The sequence below is a fragment of the Salmo trutta genome, chromosome 32 (genome assembly GCF_901001165.1).
Source record: "Salmo trutta chromosome 32, fSalTru1.1, whole genome shotgun sequence".
Lineage (NCBI taxonomy): Eukaryota > Metazoa > Chordata > Actinopteri > Salmoniformes > Salmonidae > Salmo > Salmo trutta.
The window spans coordinates 40,683,657-40,706,874 of NC_042988.1; the positions used below are offsets into that span (position 1 = coordinate 40,683,657).

At 47.5% G+C, this 23,218-nt stretch overlaps 2 protein-coding genes across 6 annotated transcripts in view; one reads left to right on the top strand and one right to left on the bottom strand.

The window, feature by feature from the left end:
- tbcd (tubulin folding cofactor D) overlaps positions 1 to 23,218 on the bottom strand; it is a 92,738-nt gene that overhangs the window by 48,088 nt on the left and 21,432 nt on the right. For all 5 annotated transcript variants that reach the window (XR_003871285.1, XM_029729119.1, XM_029729120.1 and 2 more), the window contains 5 exons: positions 21,548 to 21,642; positions 9,522 to 9,678; positions 3,097 to 3,154; positions 2,812 to 2,841; positions 1,809 to 1,894 (listed from right to left, as the gene is read on the bottom strand). Coding sequence is in view for 4 of the 5 variants with exons in the window: in XM_029729119.1 (XP_029584979.1) it covers positions 1,809 to 1,894; positions 2,812 to 2,841; positions 3,097 to 3,154; positions 9,522 to 9,678; positions 21,548 to 21,642 (426 nt within the window). In the remaining variant the exon portion in view is untranslated. The remainder of the gene's footprint in view (positions 1 to 1,808; positions 1,895 to 2,811; positions 2,842 to 3,096; positions 3,155 to 9,521; positions 9,679 to 21,547; positions 21,643 to 23,218) is intronic.
- On the top strand, positions 15,026 to 21,242 carry LOC115171908 (zinc finger protein 750). Its single transcript, XM_029729121.1, has 3 exons — positions 15,026 to 15,186; positions 18,012 to 19,363; positions 19,980 to 21,242. Exons 2-3 carry the CDS (start codon positions 18,039 to 18,041, stop codon positions 20,779 to 20,781), a joined length of 2,127 nt encoding a protein of 708 aa, XP_029584981.1. The 5' UTR covers positions 15,026 to 15,186; positions 18,012 to 18,038; the 3' UTR covers positions 20,782 to 21,242.

The following is a 23,218-nucleotide window of genomic DNA, read 5'->3' on the forward strand; positions in this document are numbered from 1 at the left end:
GTAGTCTATCCCACATGATGACATTATTTACAATGCGGGTAGTCTATCCCACATGATGACATTATTTACAATGCGGGTAGGCTAGCCCACATGACATTATTTACAATGCGGGTAGGCTAGCCCACATGATGACATTATTTACAATGCGGGTAGGCTAGCCCACATGACATTATTTACAATGCGGGTAGGCTAGCCCACATGATGACATTATTTACAATGCGGGTAGGCTAGCCCACATGATGACATTATTTACAATGCGGGTAGGCTAGCCTACATGATGACATTATTTACAATGCGGGTAGGCTAGCCTACATGATGACATTATTTGCAATGTGGGTAGGCTAGTCTACATGATGACATTATTTACAATGTGGGTAGGCTAGTCTACATGATGACATTATTTACAATGTGGGTAGGCTAGCCTACATGATGAGATTATTTACAATGTGGGTAGGCTAGTCTACATGATGACATTATTTACAATGTGGGTAGTCTAGTCTACATGATGAGATTATTTACAATGTGGGTAGGCTAGTCTACATGATGACATTATTTACAATGTGGGTAGTCTAGTCTACATGATGACATTATTTACAATGTGGGTAGGCTAGCCTACATGATGAGATTATTTACAATGTGGGTAGGCTAGTCTACATGATGACATTATTTACAATGTGGGTAGTCTAGTCTACATGATGAGATTATTTACAATGTGGGTAGGCTAGTCTACATGATGACATTATTTACAATGTGGGTAGTCTAGTCTACATGATGACATTATTTACAATGTGGGTAGGCTAGTCTACATGATGACATTATTTACAATGTGGGTAGGCTAGCCTACATGATGACATTATTTACAATGTGGGTAGGCTAGTCTACATGATTACATTATTTACAATGTGGGTAGTCTAGTCTACATGATGACATTATTTACAATGTGGGTAGGCTAGTCTACATGATGACATTATTTACAATGTGGGTAGGCTAGCCTACATAATGACATTATTATGGACAAAACTTCGATTGTTTTAATTTGTCAAACGGCAGCCAAGCATTGAAACATCGATCATCATGTCACCAGAAAAAGACCGTCGATATTTATTGGTAAAGGAACATCAAGCTCATCACTGTGCACTTTCACCTCCCTGTAAAGTTCATCACAACTTATTTCATCTGTACCTTATTAACCTGCATGTTACCTGAGTGGTAGTGGGAGGACAACACACCATATCATCACCTGACTCCAAGTTTCCTTCAGTTTGTTATTATATCTACAGTACCAGTCAAACATTTGGACACACCTACTCATTCAAGGCTTTTTCTTTATTTTTACTATATTCTATATTGTAGATTAATAGAGAAGACATTACAACTATTAAATAACATGGAACCATGCAGTAACCAAAAAAAGTGTTAAATAAATCAAAATATATTGTATATGAGATTCTTTGCCTTAATGACAGCTCTGCACACTCTTGGCACACCCTGGAATGAGTAGGTGTGTCCAAACTGTTGAATGGTACTGTATATTAACGCATAAAGGCGTTTCCACCGCTCTCTCACATAATACATTTTACAGACACAAAAAAGATCCCAATATGTCGAACAAACAAATTGTCTATCGACAATTATGAAATTGTACCCACATTCCCGGGAGTGACTTTTTTCAGGCGTCAGGTAATTCCTCCTCATGAAAAGGTTGGATGGAAACCTGGTTAATAGACTGTGTCTAGTTATTAAGGAGGTCCATTTTGGCTCAAGAGCTCCCCTAGAGGTCAAACCTCTGTAGAGTATCTTTAACTCACCTGATGGCCAGGTAACAGTTGTTCAGGTTCCCAACAGCAAAGTAGTCAGCTGCTACTACTATGTCGATACCGTAGGGGAACGTGCCCTGGAGACAGAGAGGCAAGGGATCACATCTATGGTTTTACTTATGTACCAAGAGAACAGTGGTTTCAGTGTGACCGACTGGGTTCCAACCCAGGTCTCCTGTTAGCCCGTTGAGCTAAAGCCTATGCATTAGACCAGGGAGCTAACACAAATCTCCAGGTCTCAGGCAAGGTTACCAAAACACCTCTGTGTCCATCAGTAAACCCATGGTGTACAATACGAGCCACAATGAATGATATGAACAGTTGAATAATATGAAATCTCAATGGTAATTACATTTCGATAATGAGTCACTAGATCTGATGCCAAGCTTGGCAAGTGCTGGCGGCACACAAAGCATATTCATCTATGCCTGTGGCCAAGTCAGTGTAGGCATTTCTTGATCAGCACAGAATTTAGTTTTCTGGCAGTTGTTGATCTGTTTAAAGGACTTTAGTGACAGTCAGGGCACGTTACAGTTACACCTGGATGGTAGGTGATCTGTTTAAAGGACTTTAGTGACAGTCAGTCCACGTTACAGTTACACCTGGATGGTAGGTGATCTGTTTAAAGGACTTTAGTGACAGTCAGGGCACGTTACACCTGGATGGTAGGTGATCTGTTTAAAGGACTTTAGTGACAGTCAGGCCACGTTACACCTGGATGGTAGGTGATCTGTTTAAAGGACTTTAGTGACAGTCAGGGCACGTTACAGTTACACCTGGATGGTAGGTGATCTGTTTAAAGGACTTTAGTGACAGTCAGTCCACGTTACAGTTACACCTGGATGGTAGGTGATCTGTTTAAAGGACTTTAGTGACAGTCAGGCCACGTTACAGTTACACCTGGATGGTAGGTGATCATTATAACTCAAATGTACTGTGTATCATAGCATGTAATAACTAATAACCTATGGTTTTGGTAACTGGGTTCACAAACCTGTCTTCCCACATTCTCCTGGAAGGCAGCCTGGGAGAGACAGAGAAAAATACACAGTTTAGTAGTTAGATAATAGTCAGATCTGATAGAAATGACAGGGTCTAAGAGACAGTAGTTAGATAATAGTCAGTAGTGAGATCTGATAGATATGACAGGGTCTAAGAGACAGTAGTTAGATAATAGTCCGTAGTGAGATCTGATAGAAATGACAGGGTCTAAGAGACAGTAGTTAGATAATAGTAGTGAGATCTGATAGATATGACAGGGTTAGGAGTGGTCACTCACTGATGCAGCTCTACGACAGTTGATGTTTCGGTCAAACACAGCAGTGATCACCAGAGCACTGAAAAGAGAGAGAGACAAATAGATGGACAGATAAACACACTGATACACAGGCAGGCAGGTGAATTTATTACCTTAATGCCTTTGTATTGGGTGTTGGGCCACAGTGAAGTCATTGCTATGACCGGACAGGAGAAAACCCTTGAAGAACAAAACAGATCACCCAAGTTTGACCTTGTGATTGTTGATAAAAGTATGAACTACTAAACTACCACTCAAGTAAAGTGTTAGCCAGTTTCTTGGTCGACCAACTGAAGAAAAACAACCTAATCTGGGCTGAGAACCAAAATTCAACAAGTTGACATTGTATCAACAACAACAACCTGAAGGAATGTATGATTACATATGACTCTGGGCCCCTATATAGTCACTGACTCTGGGCCCCTCCAGTAGTCACTGACTCTGGGCCCCTCCAGTAGTCACTGACTCTGGGCCCCTCAGTAGTCACTGACTCCGGGCCCTCCAGTAGTCACTGACTCCGGGCCCTCCAGTAGTCACTGACTCCGGGCCCTCCTGTAGTCACTGACTCCGGGCCCTCCAGTAGTCACTGACTCCGGGCCCCCCAGTAGTCACTGACTCCGGGCCCCTCAGTAGTCACTGACTCCGGGCCCCTCAGTAGTCACTGACTCCGGGCCCCTCAGTAGTCACTGACTCCGGGCCCCTCAGTAGTCACTGACTCCGGGCCCCTCCTGCAGTCACTGACTCCGGGCCCCTCCTGCAGTCACTGACTCCGGGCCCCTCCTGCAGTCACTGACTCCGGGCCCCTCCTGCAGTCACTGACTCTGGGCCCCTCAGTAGTCACTGACTCTGGGCCCCTCTGTAGTCACTGACTCTGGGCCCCTCTGTAGTCACTGACTCTGGGCCCCTCTGTAGTCACTGACTCTGGGCCCCTCTGTAGTCACTGACTCTGGGCCCCTCTGTAGTCACTGACTCTGGGCCCCTCTGTAGTCACTGACTCTGGGCCCCTCTGTAGTCACTGACTCTGGGCCCCTCCTGTAGTCACTGACTCTGGGCCCCTCCTGTAGTCACTGACTCTGGGCCCCTCCTGTAGTCACTGACTCTGGGCCCCTCCTGTAGTCACTGACTCTGGGCCCCTCCTGTAGTCACTGACTCTGGGCCCCTCCTGTAGTCACTGACTCTGGGCCCCTCCTGTAGTCACTGACTCTGGGCCCCTCCTGTAGTCACTGACTCTGGGCCCCTCCTGTAGTCACTGACTCCGGGCCCCTCCTGTAGTCACTGACTCCGGGCCCCTCCTGTAGTCACTGACTCCGGGCCCCTCCTGTAGTCACTGACTCCGGGCCCCTCCAGTAGTCACTGACTCCGGGCCCTCCAGTAGTCACTGACTCCGGGCCCCCTCCTGTAGTCACTGACTCCGGGCCCCCTCCTGTAGTCACTGACTCCGGGCCCCCTCCTGTAGTCACTGACTCCGGGCCCCCTCCTGTAGTCACTGACTCCGGGCCCCCTCCTGTAGTCACTGACTCCGGGCCCCCTCCTGTAGTCACTGACTCCGGGCCCCCTCCTGTAGTCACTGACTCCGGGCCCCCTCCTGTAGTCACTGACTCCGGGCCCCCTCTTTAATCACACCATTGACATCCCTTCTCTCTCCTTACAAATCATCCACCCATTTCTGTCCTCCCTCTTTTCCTCCTTCCCAATCTCTTTTTGTCCTCCCTCTAAGTGTTATAGGAAGGTGTAGGTGTGTGAACTAGGCTGCTGAGGGATACCCAGTTTCTCTGACAGCCAGCAAGCCAACCAGCCAGGCCGCCAGGCAGCCACCCAACCAACCAGGCAGGGAGGGAGAAACTGCCCCAAGCTCTGTTGGCTCTCCCACTCTTCTCTCTGTCCCTGGACACTAACCCTAACCTGACTAACTGTGTTCTCTCTGTTCCTGGACACTAACCCTAACCTGACTAACTCTGTTCTCTCTGTCCCTAGACACTAACCCTAACCTGACTAACTGTGTTCTCTCTGTCCCTGGACACTAACCCTAACCTGACTAACTGTGTTCTCTCTGTCCCTGGACACTAACCCTAACCTGACTAACTCTGTTCTCTCTGTCCCTGGACACTAACCCTAACCTGACTAACTGTGTTCTCTCTGTCCCTGGACACTAACCCTAACCTGACTAACTGTGTTCTCTCTGTCCCTGGACACTAACCCGAACCTGACTAACTCTGTTCTCTCTGTCCCTGGACACTAACCCTAACCTGACTAACTCTGTTCTCTCTGTCCCTGGACATTAACCCTAACCTGACTAACTCTGTTCTCTCTGTCCCTGGACACTAACCCTAACCTGACTAACTCTGTTCTCTCTGTCCCTGGACACTAACCCTAACCTGACTAACTCTGTTCTCTCTGTCCCTGGACACTAACCCTAACCTGACTACCTCTGTTCTCTCTGTCCCTGGACATTAACCCTAACCTGACTAACTCTGATCTCTCTGTCCCTAGACACTAACCCTAACCTGACTACCTCTGTTCTCTCTGTCCCTGGACACTAACCCTGACTAACCACTGTGGGTTCAGTGAGGCAACAGTCCATGGACTGGGGGGAGGAAAAGAAAGAACGAGAGTCTTATCTGAGGAGGAGAGTTCCCCTGGGGACATCCTGCACCTTATATCCTGTGTGAGTTCCAGTGTTTAATAGTGACCAAGCACAATGTCTGTGTGCGTACCCCCCTGTGCATGTGTGTGTGTGTGTGTGTGTGTGTGTGTGTGTGTGTGTAAATGCAACACTAAAGTGGAGTAAAAATGTCACGAGGCTTTGATGAATCTGGAGCAGGACTGAGCTTGCCTGAGCCCCGGTACCAAACAGCCACCGAAACCAACCGCGCCAGGCGAAACCTGGCAAGGCTGGCTGCAGGGAGCGGGAGGCTGGTGTGTGTGTGTGTGTGTGGGGGGGGGGGGTTAAAACTGACACTGCAGAGCTAGTCTGCAGAGTCACAGGGTCCCACAGGCCCAGACATGTCCAGGGAGGGAGGGAGGGAGGGGCAGGGCATGTAAATGAACGTCAACTTCTCTGCAGACACAGGGAGGACAGGTGTGGCGTCATGCACAGCTAAGAGGTACACCAGAGACCTGAACACACAGAGATACCTGACTGACAACCAAGGCCCTCCTCTCATCACCCTCTCCTCAGCATGGCAAGAAACAACACACTCATCCACAGTAACACAACACCTTCAGTCACCTGAAATCCTTTCAGGGACAAAGGAGCGTCTGCCTGCCTGTCTGTGAAATACATTAAGCCCGGACAGTGCTCCAAACCAAACCAGTTAGACACGTCGTATGGCTTAACAGCCAGAGGGAGATGGTTTCATCATGCTGAGGTGTGGATGAGGAGAGGCAGAGATAGAGGCTTGTGGTCTACATGTTGAGGTGTGGATGAGGAGAGGCAGAGGCTTGTGGTCTACATGTTGAGGTGTGGATGAGGAGAGGCAGAGACAGAGGCTTGTGGTCTACACCTTGAGGTGTGGATGAGGAGAGGCAGAGATAGAGGCTTGTAGTCTACACGTTGAGGTGTGGATGAGGAGAGGCAGCGGCTTGTGGTCTACATGTTGAGGTGTGGATGAGGAGAGGCAGAGACAGAGGCTTGTGGTCTACACCTTGAGGTGTGGATGAGGAGAGGCAGAGATAGAGGCTTGTAGTCTACACGTTGAGGTGTGGATGAGGAGAGGCAGAGGCTTGTGGTTTACATGTTGAGGTGTGGATGAGGAGAGGCAGAGACAGAGGCTTGTGGTCTACACCTTGAGGTGTGGATGAGGAGCAGGCAGAGACAGAGGCTTGTGGTCTACATGTTGAGGTGTGGATGAGGAGAGGCAGAGATAGAGGCTTGTGGTCTACCTTGAGGTGTGGATGAGGAGAGGCAGAGGCTTGCGATAACGACCCCAGGACATATGATACCGTTGTTACTGGGAACTACGATAACGACCCCAGTACGACCCCAGTACATATGATACCGTTGTTACTGGGGACTACGATAACGACCCCAGTACATATGATACCGTTGTTACTGGGGACTACGATAACGACCCCAGGACATATGATACCGTTGTTACTGGGGACTACGATAACGACCCCAGGACATATGATACCGTTGTTACTGGGGACTACGATAACGACCCCAGTACATATGATACCGTTGTTACTGGGGACTACGATAACGACCCCAGGACATATGATACCGTTGTTACTGGGGACTACGATAACGACCCCAGGACATATGATACCGTTGTTACTGGGAACTACGATAACGACCCCAGTACATATGATACTGTTGTTACTGGGAACTACGACAACGACCCCAGGACATATGATACCGTTGTTACTGGGAACTACGATAACGACCCCAGGACATATGATACCGTTGTTACTGGGAACTACGATAACGACCCCAGTACATATGATACCGTTGTTACTGGGAACTACGACAACGACCCCAGGACATATGATACCGTTGTTACTGGGAACTACGACAACGACCCCAGTACATATGATACCGTTGTTACTGGGAACTACGACAACGACCCCAGGACATATGATACCGTTGTTACTGGGAACTACGACAACGACCCCAGGACATATGATACCGTTGTTACTGGGAACTACGACAACGACCCCAGGACATATGATACCGTTGTTACTGGGAACTACGATAACGACCCCAGGACATATGATACCGTTGTTACTGGGGACTACGATAACGACCCCAGTACGACCCCAGTACGACCCCAGTACATATGATACCGTTGTTACTGGGAACTACGATAACGACCCCAGTACGACCCCAGTACGACCCCAGTACAACCCCAGTACGACCCCAGTACGACCCCAGTACATATGATACCGTTGTAGATCAGTTAGAAATGTGTATTCGTTGAGGTATTACATTTTTATTATTAAAACGGTGATTTCAACCAAACAAGAAAGTATTTAGAGAGATAGATTGAGGATAATCAGACAAAGAGAGAGAATGGGAGATAGAGAGGGGGGGGACAGAAAGACAGAATAACTGGTTTGAGGCAGTGAATAATAACTTACAGCTGTCGTACTGCTGATATGAAAATACCAGGGTCCTCATTTAGAAAACGGTGTGTACACATATTTCCCAAAACACCAGTGCACCGGTTTTCACGCAAAAGTTGGCATTTATAAAAAGTGCTTATCCTCCTTCAGACTTTAGACCACGCGTACACACTGTTTCTAGTGGGTGAAGTATTGCATAGCAAGAAGGCAGAAGTAGTCTAGTAGCCTTGTGTAGATGGGAACATATATGACAACGCTCTTATTCACAACAATGGACTCTACAAGGTGTCGAATGTGTTCCACAGGGATGCTGGCCCATGTTGACTCCAATGCTTCCCACAGTTGTGTCCAGTTGGATGGTGGACCATTCTTGATACACACAGGAAACTGTTGAGCGTGAAAAACCCAGCAGCGATGCAGTTCTTGACACACCTTGTACCTACTACCATACCCCGTTCAGTCACTTAAATCTTTAGTCTTGCCCATTCACCCTCTGAATGGGCACACATACACAATCCATGTCTCATTTGTCTCAAGGCTTAAAAATCCTTCTTTAACCTGGTTTCATCAGCGCTAAGGCTTGTGGTGTATTCAGCTGTGACACTAAAGGCCTGTGGTGTATTCAGCTGTGACACTAAAGGCCTGTGGTGTATTCAGCTGTGACACTAAAGGCCTGTGGTGTATTCAGCTGTGACACTAAAGGCCTGTGGTGTATTCAGCTGTGACACTAAAGGCCTGTGGTGTATTCAGCTGTGACACTAAAGGCCTGTGGTGTATTCAGCTGTGACACTAAAGGCCTGTGGTGTATTCAGCTGTGACACTAAAGGCCTGTGGTGTATTCAGCTGTGACACTAAAGCTGGGTGTATTCAGCTGTGACACTAAGCCTGTGGTGTATTCAGCTGTGACACTAAAGGCCTGTGGTGTATTCAGCTGTGACACTAAAGGCCTGTGGTGTATTCAGCTGTGACACTAAAGGCCTGTGGTGTATTCAGCTGTGACACTAAAAGGCCGAGCTGACAAGGTAAATATCTGTCGTTCTGCCCCTGAACAAGGCAGTTAACCCACTGTTCCTAGGCGTCATTGTAAATAAGAATTTGTTATTAACTGACCTGCCTAGTTAAATAAAGGTGAAATAAAACATTTATTAAAAAAATTGAAACATTCTGTAATCTAAAAGCCCATGTTTAACCTTCTCTATTATTAGGGCAGAATCCGACTTTGAGATCCGCAAGTTTTCAATCGACATCAATTCACTGAACTGAGAAAATGAAAAACGGAATTGACCCTGACCGGGGTCAGAGAGACAGAGGATGAGGATGAGGAAGAAGTAGAGGAGTGTTACCAGGCGATCTGCGTGACGAAGGGCTTCAGCTCGGTGGGTTCGTAGGCCCTGGCAAAGGCCCAACAGACATAGCAGGCTGCGTCTCGTACGTTAGAACCAACACTACACGCTCCTCTCTTTTCATCATAGACCAAGGCCTTCAGGATCAGAGGCACCACTGGAGGGGGGGGGGGAGCGAGAGAGAGAAGGGGGAGGGAGAGAGAGAGAGAGAAAGGGGAGGGAGAGAGAGAGAAGGGGGAGGGAGAGCGAGAGAAAGGGGAGGGAGAGAGAGAGAGAGAGAGAAGGGGGAGGGAGAGAGAGAGAGAGAGAGAGAGAAAGGGGAGGGAGAGAGAGAGAAGGGGGAGGGAGAGCGAGAGAAAGGGGAGGGAGAGAGAGAGAGAGAAAGAGGAGGGAGAGAGAGAGAGAGAAAGAGGAGGGAGAGAGAGAGAGAAGGGGGAGGGGAGAGCGAGAGATAGTGGGGGAGGGAGAGAGAGAGAGAGAGGAAAGAGAGAAAGACAAATGAGTAGTCCACAGACATAAAGATAACATCTTAAACAGTTCAGAAGTAGTGTATAGGCAGGTCATTAGAACTTCATATGTAGGTCATTAATAAAGTGATATATAACTCATTGATTACAATTGTGTGATTGCCGTTTTGGTGGTGTAAGGTACACACAGCTGTATTATAATGTATTATTACTGTTTTACTAAATTGGACCATAAGACCAATCACATCATAGGTTTATCCATCTCCCCTGACAACGGTTGTATCATTATGGTGGGATTCTAAGCCACCTATCAGATCCTCTTCCTGTCCTCGCCTCATTGGCCCTGGCCTCTGTGGTTCACTCTGATGCAAGACACTCAGAGACTGGTGGGGTTAATAGTGTCGCTGTAAACCAGCACCTCTCACACCGCTGTGGTGGAATAAGCAGCTTCAACTCCTATGACTGTGTACGGCATATGACCAAGGCAAAACTTGTTGAAATTACGTCACATTTTACACAATATAATTATCTGCTACAAACTACCTGAGAACTGGAGAGGGAAAAAGCATTGAGACTCATCAGAAATGAAAGCTGATTCCAGCCATGCTTAAACTACCTCAGCCGAAATCACATCCAACAGTCAAATGTTGTGCGCTGGAGTAGAGAGGGTCCAACACGGTGTAGCGTTTATAACAACTTAATGTAATGACAATCCATTGTTGTGTTCACTACGTACAGTGTATTCAGAAAGTATTCAGACGCCTTGACTTTTACCACATTTTGTTAAGTTACAGCCCTATTTTAAAATAGATTAAATTGACAAAGCAAAAACAGTTTATCAACATTTTAGCAAATTAATAAAAAATTAAACAACTGAAATATTACATTTACATAAGTATTCAGAACCTTTACTCAGTACTTTGTTGAAGCACCTTTGGCAGTGATTACGGCCTCGAGTCTTCTTGGGTATGATGCTACAAGCTTGGCACAACTGTATTTGGGGAGTTTCTCCCATTCTTCTCTGCAGATCCTCTCAAGCTCTGTCAGGTTGGATGGGGAGCGTTGCTGCACAGCTATTTTCAGGTCTCTCCAGAGATGTTCGATCGGGTTCAAGTCCGGGCTCTGGCGGGGCCACTCAAGAACATTCAGAGACTTGTCCCGAAGCCACTCATGCGTTGTCTTGGTTGTGCGCTTAGGGATGTTGTCCTGTTAGAAGGTGAACCTTCGCCCCAGTCTGAGGTCCTGAGTGCTCTGGAGCAGGTTTTCATCAAGGATCTCTCTGTACTTTGCCCCGTTCATCTTTCCCTCGATCCTGACTAGTCTCCCAGTCCCTGCCGCTGAAAAACTCTGCCGCTCTGAGAGTCACCTCCCTGACCAAGGCTCTTCTCCCCTGATTGCTCAGTTTGTCTGGGCGGCCAGCTCTAGGAAGAGTCTTGGTGGATCGAAACTTCTTCCATTTAAGAATGATGGAGGCCACTGTGTTCTTGGGGACCTTCAATCCTGCAGACATTTTTTGGTACCCTTCCCCAGATCTGTGCCTCAACACAATCTATCTCGGAGCTCTACGGACAATTCCTTCGATCTCATGTCTTGGTTTTTACTCTGACATGCATTGTCAACTGTAGGACCTTATATAGACAGGTGTGTGCCTTTCCAAATCAGGGTCTGAATACTTATGTAAATCACGTATTTCTGTTTTTTAATTTTGCAAAAATGTAAAAAAAATATCTAAAAACACTGTCATTATGGGGTATTGTGATGTCATTATGGGGTATTGTGATGTCATTATGGGGTATTGTGATGTCATTATGGGGTATTGTGATGTCATTATGGGGTATTGTGATGTCATTATGGGGTATTGTGATGTCATTATGGGGTATTGTGTGTAGATTGATGAGGACATTTTTGTATTTCATCCATTTTAGAATAAGGCTGTAGCGTAACAAAATGTGGGGAAAGTCAAGGGGTCTGAATACATTCTGAATGTATTCCGATAAAGAATGCAGCTAGTCTCATTCCTTCAGTTTCCCAGTCATAGCCTGCCTAGGCTATATGCCTGCGCTCAAAATCAACAAAGGTCATTTTTTAAAACCTTTTCATTTAACTAGACAAATCAGTTCAGAACAAATTCTTATTACAATGACGGCCCACCCCGGCCAAACCCGGACGATGCTGGGCCAATTGTGTGCCGCCCTATGGGACTCCCAATCGCGGCCGGATGTGATACAGCCTGGATTTGAACCAGGGTGTCTGTAGTGATGCCTCTTGCACTGAGATGCAGTGCCTTAGACCACTGCGCCACTCAGAGCCCAGGTAGACAGGCATAAAGACCACTGTACCACTCAGAGACCAGGTAGACAGGCATAAAGACCACTGCACCACTCAGAGACCAGGTAGACAGGCATAAAGACCACTGTACCACTCAGAGACCAGGTAGACAGGCATAAAGACCACTGCACCACTCAGAGACCAGGTAGACAGGCATAAAGACCACTGTACCACTCAGAGACCAGGTAGACAGGCATAAAGACCACTGTACCACTCAGAGCCCAGGTAGACAGGCATAAAGACCACTGTACCACTCAGAGCCCAGGTAGACAGGCATAAAGACCACTGTACCACTCAGAGACCAGGTAGACAGGCATAAAGACCACTGTATCACTCAGAGACCAGGTAGACAGGCATAAAGACCACTGTACCACTCAGAGCCCAGGTAGACAGGCATAAAGACCACTGCACCACTCAGAGCCCAGGTAGACAGGCATAAAGACCACTGTACCACTCAGAGCCCAGGTAGACAGGCATAAAGACCACTGCACCACTCAGAGCCCAGGTAGACAGGCATAAAGACCACTGCACCACTCAGAGCCCAGGTAGACAGGCATAAAGACCACTGCACCACTCAGAGACCAGGTAGACAGGCATAAAGACCACTGTACCACTCAGAGACCAGGTAGACAGGCATAAAGACCACTGCGCCACTCAGAGACCAGGTAGACAGGCATAAAGACCACTGCACCACTCAGAGACCAGGTAGACAGGCATAAAGACCACTGCACCACTCAGAGACCAGGTAGACAGGCATAAAGACCACTGCGCCACTCAGAGACCAGGTAGACAGGCATAAAGACCACTGTACCACTCAGAGACCAGGTAGACAGGCATAAAGTTTCAAATATGTATTATTGGTACTGGCAGCTGAATTTATCAACACTAAATAGACAACTTTGACTATACATGTTAATTCCTTACTTAATGCACAAAGTCTATTTTCTGTCAGTTTATCCACTCACTAGCAGCATTGCTTCGAGGAGGTACGAGAAAGATAGACGCGCTTTCTAATTTGAAGCACATGACGCAGTTGGCTCCCGGCCCGTCTGTTTTCTTTCTAATTCCAGCGTGTACACGCACGTTCACACGTGTAAAAAAAAACTGTTTGATTTGGGCTTTAGATATACTAAGATACAAAGTCTGAGGTTATTCATTTTCTAAAGTATCCATTTTCAATGTTGACACTGGACATTAAAAAGACTGGCGCTGTCATAAAGCGACAGGTAGAGGTCAACAACAGCGCCACAGCCAACAACACCCTTATTTACCTGAACGCAAAATGACCTTTCCCATTATTACCAATGTCTATCATCCTCAGGGTGTTGTAGGAACTTCTGTTAAAACACTTTGCTCAAACAGACATTTAAAGATGGGACTGGATTCATGATTGCGTATTTAAGAGAAGTATGCTAAGCTTTGCCCTGCCCACCTTAATGCCCATGTTGTGTTTCCCATGAAGAGAACAATAGAGAAAGGAACGGAGACAGGGAGGGAGACAGGGAGACAGGGAGACAGGGAGACAGGGAGGGAGACAGGGAGAGAGACAGGGAGACAGGGAGGGAGACAGGGAGGGAGACAGGGAGACAGGGAGGGAGACAGGGAGACAGGGAGGGAGACAGGGAGAGAGACAGGGAGGGAGACAGGGAGGGAGACAGGGAGGGAGGGAGGGAGAGAGACAGGGAGAGAGACAGGGAGGGAGACAGGGAGGGAGACAGGGAGGGAGACAGGGAGACAGGGAGGGAGACAGGGAGGGAGACAGGGAGACAGGGAGGGAGACAGGGAGGGAGACAGGGAGGGAGACAGGGAGGGAGACAGGGAGGGAGACAGGGAGGGAGGGAGGGAGAGAGACAGGGAGGGAGGGAGAGAGGGAGGGAGGGAGGGAGAGAGGGAGGGAGAGAGAAAACTGAGACGGACAGACAGACAGTTTTCTCCCATCATGTAAATGGTGTCTTGGGGCCTGACTAATAGTCAGCTAGGATGGATGTTGACAGAGAGAGAGAGAGAGAGAGAGAGACAGAGATCGAGAGACAGAGATAGAGTGATAGAGAGACAGAGAGACAGAGACAGAGTGATAGAGAGACAGAATGATAGAGAGACAGAGTGATAGAGAGACAGAGTGATAGAGAGACAGAGTGATAGAGAGACAGAGTGACAGAGAGACAGAGTGACAGAGAGACAGAGACAGAGCGTTTTCTCCCATCATGTAAATGGTGTCTCGGGGCCTGACTAATATTTAGCTAGGATGGATGTTGACAGAGAGAGACAGAGAGACAGAGATAGAGAGACAGAGAGACAGACAGAGAGAGAGACACAGAGACAGAGAGAGAGACAGACAGAGAAACAGACAGAGAGACAGAGACAGAGAGACAGAGAGACAGAGATAGAGTGATAGAGAGACAGAGATAGTGATAGAGAGACAGAGAGAGAGTGATAGAGAGACAGAGAGACAGAGTGATAGAGAGACAGAGTGACAGAGAGACAGAGTGATAGAGAGACAGAGCGTTTTTTCCCATCATGTAAATGGTGTCTCGGGGCCTGACTAATATTTAGCTAGGATGGATGTTGCCTGAGGGCCCGACTGTTTCTGCTGGAGGCCACGCCCCCTCAAGGCTCTACTGCTGCTGGAGGCCACGCCCACTCAGGGCCCTACTGTTACTGTTGGGATAAAGTAGGCACCGCCCCCTAGGTAAACTAGTCCAAGGTAACAGGACAGGTAAGACCTCACAGACAGGAAGTCAGATCAACACTCACCACAGACCAGGCAGCAGAGCACACACACACATTTGGGACACTACTGGAGACACGGTCCCAGAACTACTGGCTGATGTTCCTACACTCTGGAGCGAGCCTCCTCACAAACACAGCAGGTAAGACTGCTTTCTCACTACCTAACTACCACGGGTTTAACCGGCCAACAGGAACGGCAGTTGGTCAACGCAATCCTGACAAGCCGTTCTTTATTTTCTGCATATCCAGCTGAACGGTACCTTGTAACCGCTCTGTGGTTCAGTGTGTGGAGGTTTCCATGTGAAGCTGAGTCTACAGGTGTATTTTGGGGTGAGACTGTGCACCTGTCAGGCCACCTGTTACCTGTGTGTTCTAATAACCTACTGCCTGCATGGTACTGACGGACAGACCCACAAGCACACCTGGCCACTACCTCAACAGTCAACACTGGCTTGTTACGTCTGAGACAGAGGAAGTGGATCATAGCACATGGAAGTGATTACAACATGTTGTTGGTCTGATTAACCAGATGTTTACTAAGAACACCTGGTAAGGTACGGACGAGAGGGGTTTGAGTTGGGAAAGTTGGAAAAAGATAAGAAAACAGAGTTGTTTCTGTGAGGGCTTTGTATCTGGTAGACTACGAGTGTTGGCTCTGTTCCAGGTAATGATTTACATTTACATTTTAGTCATTTAGCAGACACTCTTATCCAGAGCGACATACAGTAGTGAATGCATACATTTCATTTCATGCATTCTTTTTTTTTTTTTGTACTGGCCCCCCGTGGGAATCGAACCCACAACCCTGGCGTTGCAAACACCATGCTCTACCAACTGAGCCACAGGGAAGATAGCAAGATAACACAACTAACAAGGTTCTCCAACCGATTTCTCTTCTTGAGAAGGGAGTGGCGTTCCGTTCTGCACCACACCTGAGCAGGAACCTGAGAGACGACTTCTTGCGACAGTGTGTGACGGAACGGTTCAGTCTCTTTAGGCGGAGCCCTGAACCGTGTGTGTGTGTGTGTGTGTATCCTAACCTGAAGACAGCTCTTTCTGAAAGGAAAATATCTGAATTGTTATAAACTGAGACGTTAAACTGAGACGGTTCTCATTTGAACACCAGTTCTATTTAGATGTGCATGAACGCCCTTTTTCTGGTGCTGCTGCATCTTAGTTGTTGTTCGCCGGTGCTGTGTCAGTTTACTACGCACACACACACACACACACACACACACACACACACACACACACACACACACACACACACACACACACACTTTTCCTGTAACAAGCCCCTGACTCCTGAGTAACAGTCTCTCCAGGAAGACCATGCTGTCAGAAGGCCAGTCATACTCTCTCTACAAGGTTGATCTGGTGTGATGAGCTCATCAGATAAGGGGAAGTGTCTGAGTCTAGCTGACTAGCCCGCTGTAGCAGTGCCATGCCCGTGCCTAGAGCCACGTATCACTGCATCCCGCTGTAGCACAGGTGGAGTCATGGGAAACAGGTGCCTTTCGCTTCCCACGCCTTCAGGCAGGCAGTTTAGTGAGGGACAGAGAGACAGAGAGACAGAGAGAGAGGAGCGTGTTGTTACATGCCCTCCAGGTCTGCTAGGCAGGGTGAGGTCTACCATGCCTACTGATCTCCTGCTCTGCCTACCTGCCTGGATGATGCCTAGTCTAGCCACTCTCCTGCCTACCTGCCTGGATGATGCCTAGTCTAGCCACTCTCCTGCCTACATGATGCCTAGTCTAGCCACTCTCCTGCCTACCTGCCTACATGATGCCTAGTCTAGCCACTCTCCTGCCTACCTGCCTACATGATGCCTAGTCTAGCCACTCTCCTGCCTACCTGCCTACATGATGCCTAGTCTAGCCACTCTCCTGCCTACCTGCCTACATGATGCCTAGTCTAGCCACTCTCCTGCCTACCTGCCTACATGATGCCTAGTCTAGCCACTCTCCTGCCTACCTGCCTACATGATGCCTAGTCTAGCCACTCTCCTGCCTACCTGCCTACATGATGCCTAGTCTAGCCACTCTCCTGCCTACATGATGCCTAGTCTAGCCACTCTCCTGCCTACCTACAGACAGATATACAGGATAGATATACAGGAGAGAGAGACACACACAACCATCCATACCTACTATAGGACATGAGTCTGGGCATGATGGAGTCTACCTGTGTAGAGAGACATAACCAGCCACCCATGACAATGATGGTCTATGCAAACATAACATGCAGGTGGTTTGCATACTGTGAAAGCTGGATAGTTGTTCCTTGTTCCAAACATAACATACAGAGCAACTGTTAGTGGAATAGGTTAGCCTGAGGGCCTCTACTCACACACACACACACACACACACACACACTACCATCTGGCACAAGTTTGACTCAGTTAATACTCGTAATTTACATACAAGGACGCTTGGCTTGATCCATGTGTGTGTGTGTGTGTGTATGTGTGTATGTGTGTATGTGTGTATGTGTGTATGTGTGTGTGTGTGTGTGTGTGTGTGTGTGTGTGTGTGTGTGTGTGTGTATATGTGGACTGGACTATATGCCCTGAGGGTGCAGTGGTTCATGTCCTTAGGGAGGGGACTTCTATCTGCTCTGGCCAAAGAAAAAGACAGACAGAGAGGAGAGGTCAGTGTAAACTAGTCTAACTACTCTCCTCCTCTAGCTGAACCAGTTGAACTAGACTAGTATCCATGTTAATCCTACTCAGTAAACGCTGGGACAGAATGTGCTGTTAACAAGACTTCCAACAAAAGGATCATGAACCAAAAGGTCCTAAAACACTCATCTACCCTGACATTTCCTTAACGATCATTAATTATGTAAAGAAACTAAGCGTTAAAACACATTTCATTGTTCATATAATATGTAGAAAGCATTAAAAATGTGAATGTGCAGCACAACTAATCCATCAATCTGCTACCTCTTCCTCTTGTCTGTGCAGTGAAACTGCACACACACCAGATCCAAAATGCTCAGCGTTCAGGAGCGCAAGCCCAAGAGGCCTCACTACATCCCACGGCCCCCAGGCAAGCCCTACAAGTACCAGTGTTTCCAGTGCCCATTCACCTGCAACGAGAAGTCTCACCTGTTCAACCACATGAAGTACAACCTCTGTAAGAACTCCATATCACTGGTGTCTCAGAAAGGAGGCCACACAGGGAGGCAGACCAAGACCCCTGGCCCTGCCAATGACAAACTGGCATCTTTAACCCTGAAAGATAAATCAGGGCCACTTCCTGTGGAGCGGCTCATGACCCCTGAGGGTCACAGAGGTGGAGTGGAGAACAGGAGAGAAGAGAAGGAGGAGAGAGTGGAGGAGAAGGAGGAGAGAGAGGAGGAGGAGGAGAGAGAGGAGGCGTGTGGGAGTCCAGTCAGGAAAGACATTCAGAGTGTGATTAAATCAGACACAAAGGAACTGAAAGAGGCCAAGGCTTTGCCACGCCCGTCAGCCTTCTCCCAAGTCACACCCAATCGGGAGAACCCAGAGGGCGCGCTAAAGTCGTCCCACAACCAATCAGGGGAGCCGTCTCTGACTCCGCCCATGCCATCATTCCATAACCCCACCTTCGCCTGGGGCCCAATGGCAGCAGCTTCCATGCCGCTGAAGCCCCTCCCACCTCACATAATACCCGAGTACCCTCCCTACCTGTTTCCTGATCGCCACCCGGCCCTCCACCCCCTCTACCAGCCCTACTTCATCCCAGGGACGCATCACCTTTCTGGGCCAAACTCCCAGTCCTACCGGCCTAGCTTCCTGGAGAACCCACAAAGACCTGTGATACCCATGAACCCGGACCACTCCCACCCATCTCTCATCCCTCCATACCCCTACAGATACGGTCTCCCCCTGCCCTATGGCCTGTACCGCCCCCCGGACCACCCACACCCCATCCCTCTCCCAGGCTCCAGGTACCATCCTCTGGATGTGTACGGCCCAGGACCAGGCCCCGGCCTGGGACCTAGGGACTATGACTTTTACCTCCACCCCAGGCTCCATGGTGAACCCCACAGCAGACCCACGGAGGAAGGGACCAGCCAGGTGGAGCAGAGCAGAGACAAGCCCATCAGACTGAGCCCCATGGAGGGGTGTTCTGCCTTGGGCTCTCCTGACAGACCCAGCCCTCCACACCCCTTCAGCCAGAGAGACACTACTGAGGGTTCCAGATGTACCGTCCTGGGGGAACCACAGCCTGTCAACCAATCAGGAGGACCAGAGCCAGCCTCGCAGCCAATCAGAGTAGACGCGAGCAAAGAGGACGCACCACAGAGCTTGATAACGCACATGGAAAGAGGGTAAGTGATGATACAACAACATGCACTCTCCTCACACAGCTCTTTACCAGCCAAAACAGCTGAAGCTCTAAATAGTCTATACAGATGTTTCAGTGTCTAATCTAAATAGTCTATACAGATGTTTCAGTGTCTAATCTAAATAGTCTATACAGATGTATCAGTGTCTAATCTAAATAGTCTATACAGATGTTTCAGTGTCTAATCTAAATAGTCTATACAGGTGTTTCAGTGTCTAATCTAAATAGTCTATACAGGTGTTTCAGTGTCTAATCTAAATAGTCTATACAGGTGTTTCAGTGTCTAATCTAAATAGTCTATACAGGTGTTTCAGTGTCTAATCTAAATAGTCTATACAGATGTTTCAGTGTCTAATCTAAATAGTCTATACAGATGTTTTAGTGTCTAATCTAAATAGTCTATACAGATGTATCAGTGTCTAATCTAAATAGTCTATACAGATGCATCAGTGTCTAATCTAAATAGTCTATACAGATGCATCAGTGTCTAATCTAAATAGTCTATACAGATGCATCAGTGTCTAATCTAAATAGTCTATACAGATGTATCAGTGGATGTCTAATCTTATGCATATTATTTGTCTTTCTTCCTCATTCAGGTCGGCAGCCAACCGCACAGAGCACTCCACCTCTGACGAAAGCAACGACTCCTCATCTGAACGAGATGGTGACGATGATGATGATGAAGACACTGAGGAAGATTTGATGCCCCTGAACCTCTCCAAAAAGGACCATGAGTCAGACCTCTTCACCAGCAGGGGGAGCTGTCCTGAAACAGGGCATCCGGAGGAGGACCTGCCACTGAACCTCAGCCTTAGGGCCACACCAGGCAGTCCAGATCACTGCTCCAAAATGGCCGCCACAGGGAGGGAGTTTGTCAGTGTCCAACCAGGCGACCCAGACCATTGCTCCAAAATGGCCACCTTAATCGCAGTGGATCTCAATCAACAGGGCTCCAGTCCAGCTCCCACCCAAACAGACAAGGAGCCCAGTGACCAACAGAGACAGACTGCAGCCCTGGCTCTCTGCCAGCTGGCTAGCTCCTCCTCTTCCTCCAGCTGCAGCCTCAGCTCTATGGCAGCAGACAGCCCGTCAGTACGCCCAACACCAACAGACTGCCCCTGTCCCCCAACAACCACAGCCCTCACCAGAGAGGTGAAACGCACAACTTCAGGCCTCTCCAGAGAGGTCAAACAGGAACACACAGCCAAGGGCCAGACTGAACAGTCTAGTACCAAAGTTAGGGGGGTGAAGAGAGCTGCCAGGGGAGAGAGCCAGCTCCCAGCCAGGAAAAACACCAAGGTTACAGCACCTCACAAACAGAGGCAGACTAAGAGGGCCCGGGTGGTGAAGGAGACAGGAGGAGGGAGATCACTGAGGAGGAGACCTCTCTGCTGCTGAACACAGTGACAGTTCAACCAATACCCATCCACCAGACACAGGAAGTCGACAGTGGCTCAAAACCCCCATGGCCTCTAGTCTAGGACCAGGATGTAAAGGAGTAAAGTGGAGCTGTACAGTTGAACCTCCACGGACACTCCCCTGTCTGTCTATAGGACGATCAAATGTTTACCAAGCACTAAAAGCAAGACCAGCATGTGATGGTGTCTACCGTAGGCTACAAGTAAAAACCCTTTTCAAAAATAACTCCTCACCTGCACTGACTTGACCCAAATAGCCTTTCATATAAATGTTAACCCTTTACATCTGATCACACAACACTGTATATAACAAGGGTGGAACTATTTAAGTGACTATAATATTTGGTATACTACAAGGTGCATGGTGGTGGGATAAGGTGTATATATTTAATACGGTTCTAAAAAGCATTACCAAAATAAAATCTGTCCATATTTATCCCATGGGTTGTTGTTCTGTATGGCAGTTGTGACTGAGGGTTTATGGGAAGGGAAGTGTAGTTCACTCACACATCCAGGGGTTGTTGTTCTGTATGGCTGTTGTGACTGTGAGGGTTTATGGGAAGGGAAGTGTAGTTCACTCACACATCCAGGGATTGTTGTTCTGTATGGCTGTTGTGACTGAGGGTTTATGGGAAGGGAAGGGGGTTGCTTTGCAGGTACAGACGACATGTTGTGTCGTAGTTCAAATACAAGAAGCTCCCGCACGCCGCTCTAGCTAGCTGTGTGTGCAGGGTTTTGTTACGTACCGTCCGGGAGACGAGAGGGCACCAGCAGGCCTCTTCTCCCCAGCTCTGCCAAAGCCAAGCAGCCTCCATGCCACGCGTTGTCCGTCTCCTGGAAACTAGAACAAGAACACACACCAAGGATGACATTTGACCTCCGCAAAACTGACCTGAGCTCCGCAAAAACTACCTTAAAAACGGTCATGAACAGTCAAAATCAGGTTTTCATCAAATTGAATGATATTTGGATGAAACCAGGTCAAAGTGTGACAACCAAAGTATGAAAAATGACTGTTGCTTCTACATTGATAAAGTTACTGGTCCCCTCCCCCATGTCAAACACTTGGATTCAGGAGGAGGGATTATTAAAGTGATAGGGGGACATCATCCCAACTCTCATTTTAATACACCAATGGTAACATGATATTCTCTTACCTAATTGTCATAAGTTACGCCTTGTAAGCAACATCGGAGAAGGTGTGTTTGCAGAGGGGCGTGACTGATATAACTAGATAGCTACTCTGCTGGTGCCAAAATGTGACTGTAGGATGTCAGCAAATATAATTAGAAGGAAGGGTCATTCAAAACGCCAACGCCGTTGTCATGTCAACACATGTGAACCGCATCACAAGAGACTTGCCAAACGGGAGATGTATCATATTTATTTGTTACATCACTAGCTAGTGTTCCATCAATTGGCAACAGATTTTCATGTGAATATTCTAGAATCTGCATAAAGAAAATGTGCATTGTACCCGGAAGTAGTATGTTTCCAGCAAACGGTCCTGTTGCTGATACAAATCAGTGTGTGATGTCATAGTGCAGACAAAATTGATGCTGAAGTTTTCATGTACCGAATAAAAATGTAAAAGTTGATAGTGTTTCCATGGCCTTTTCACCTCTACTGATAGTTGTGTCTGGTCTGGACACCTGCGCTCTAGACAACAGCTGACACATACAGTGCAGGTAGGCTGGTCTACAAGAAATTATTATGGATAAAAGCAAGAATATTTTTATTTGACAAATGGCAGTCAAACATCGATCATCATGTCACCAGAAAAAGACCGTCGATATTTATTGGTAAAAGAACATCAAGCTCATCACTGTGCACTTTCACCTCCCTGTAAAGTTCATCACAACTTATTTCATCTGTACCTTATTAACCTGCATGTTACCTGAGTGGTAGTGGGAGGACAACACACCATATCATCACCTGACTCCAAGCTTTACTTCAATATGTTATTATATCAATACTTGCGCATAAAAAGGCGTGTCCACCGCAGTTTCCCGCATAATTAATTTTACAGACAGAAAAAGAACCCACCATGTCTAACGAACAAATTAATTGTCGGTATTTCTAAAATTACAGCGTGATTTTGTAATTTTTTTTTTATGTTGCTTTGTGTTTCACCAAATTACAGTGGGGGAAAAAAGTATTTGATCCCCTGCTGATTTTGTACGTTTGCCCACTGACAAAGAAAGGATCAGTCTATCATTTTAATGGTAGGTTTATTTGAACATTGAGAGACAGAATAACAACAAAAAAATCCTGAAAAACGCAAAATGTTATAAATTGATTTGCATTTTAATTAGGGAAATAAGTATTTGACCCCCTATCAATCAGAAAGATTTCTGGCTCCCAGGTGTCTTTTATACAGGTAACGAGCTGAGATTAGGAGCACACTCTTAAAGGAA

Coding starts and splice junctions, on each gene's coding strand:
- LOC115171908 (XM_029729121.1), top strand. CDS start 18,039: ATGCTCAGCGTTCAGGAGCGCAAGCCCAAGAGGCCTCACTACATCCCA. Junction 19,364..19,979: donor ATAACGCACATGGAAAGAGG/GTAAGTGATGAT, acceptor TTCCTCATTCAG/GTCGGCAGCCAACCGCACAG.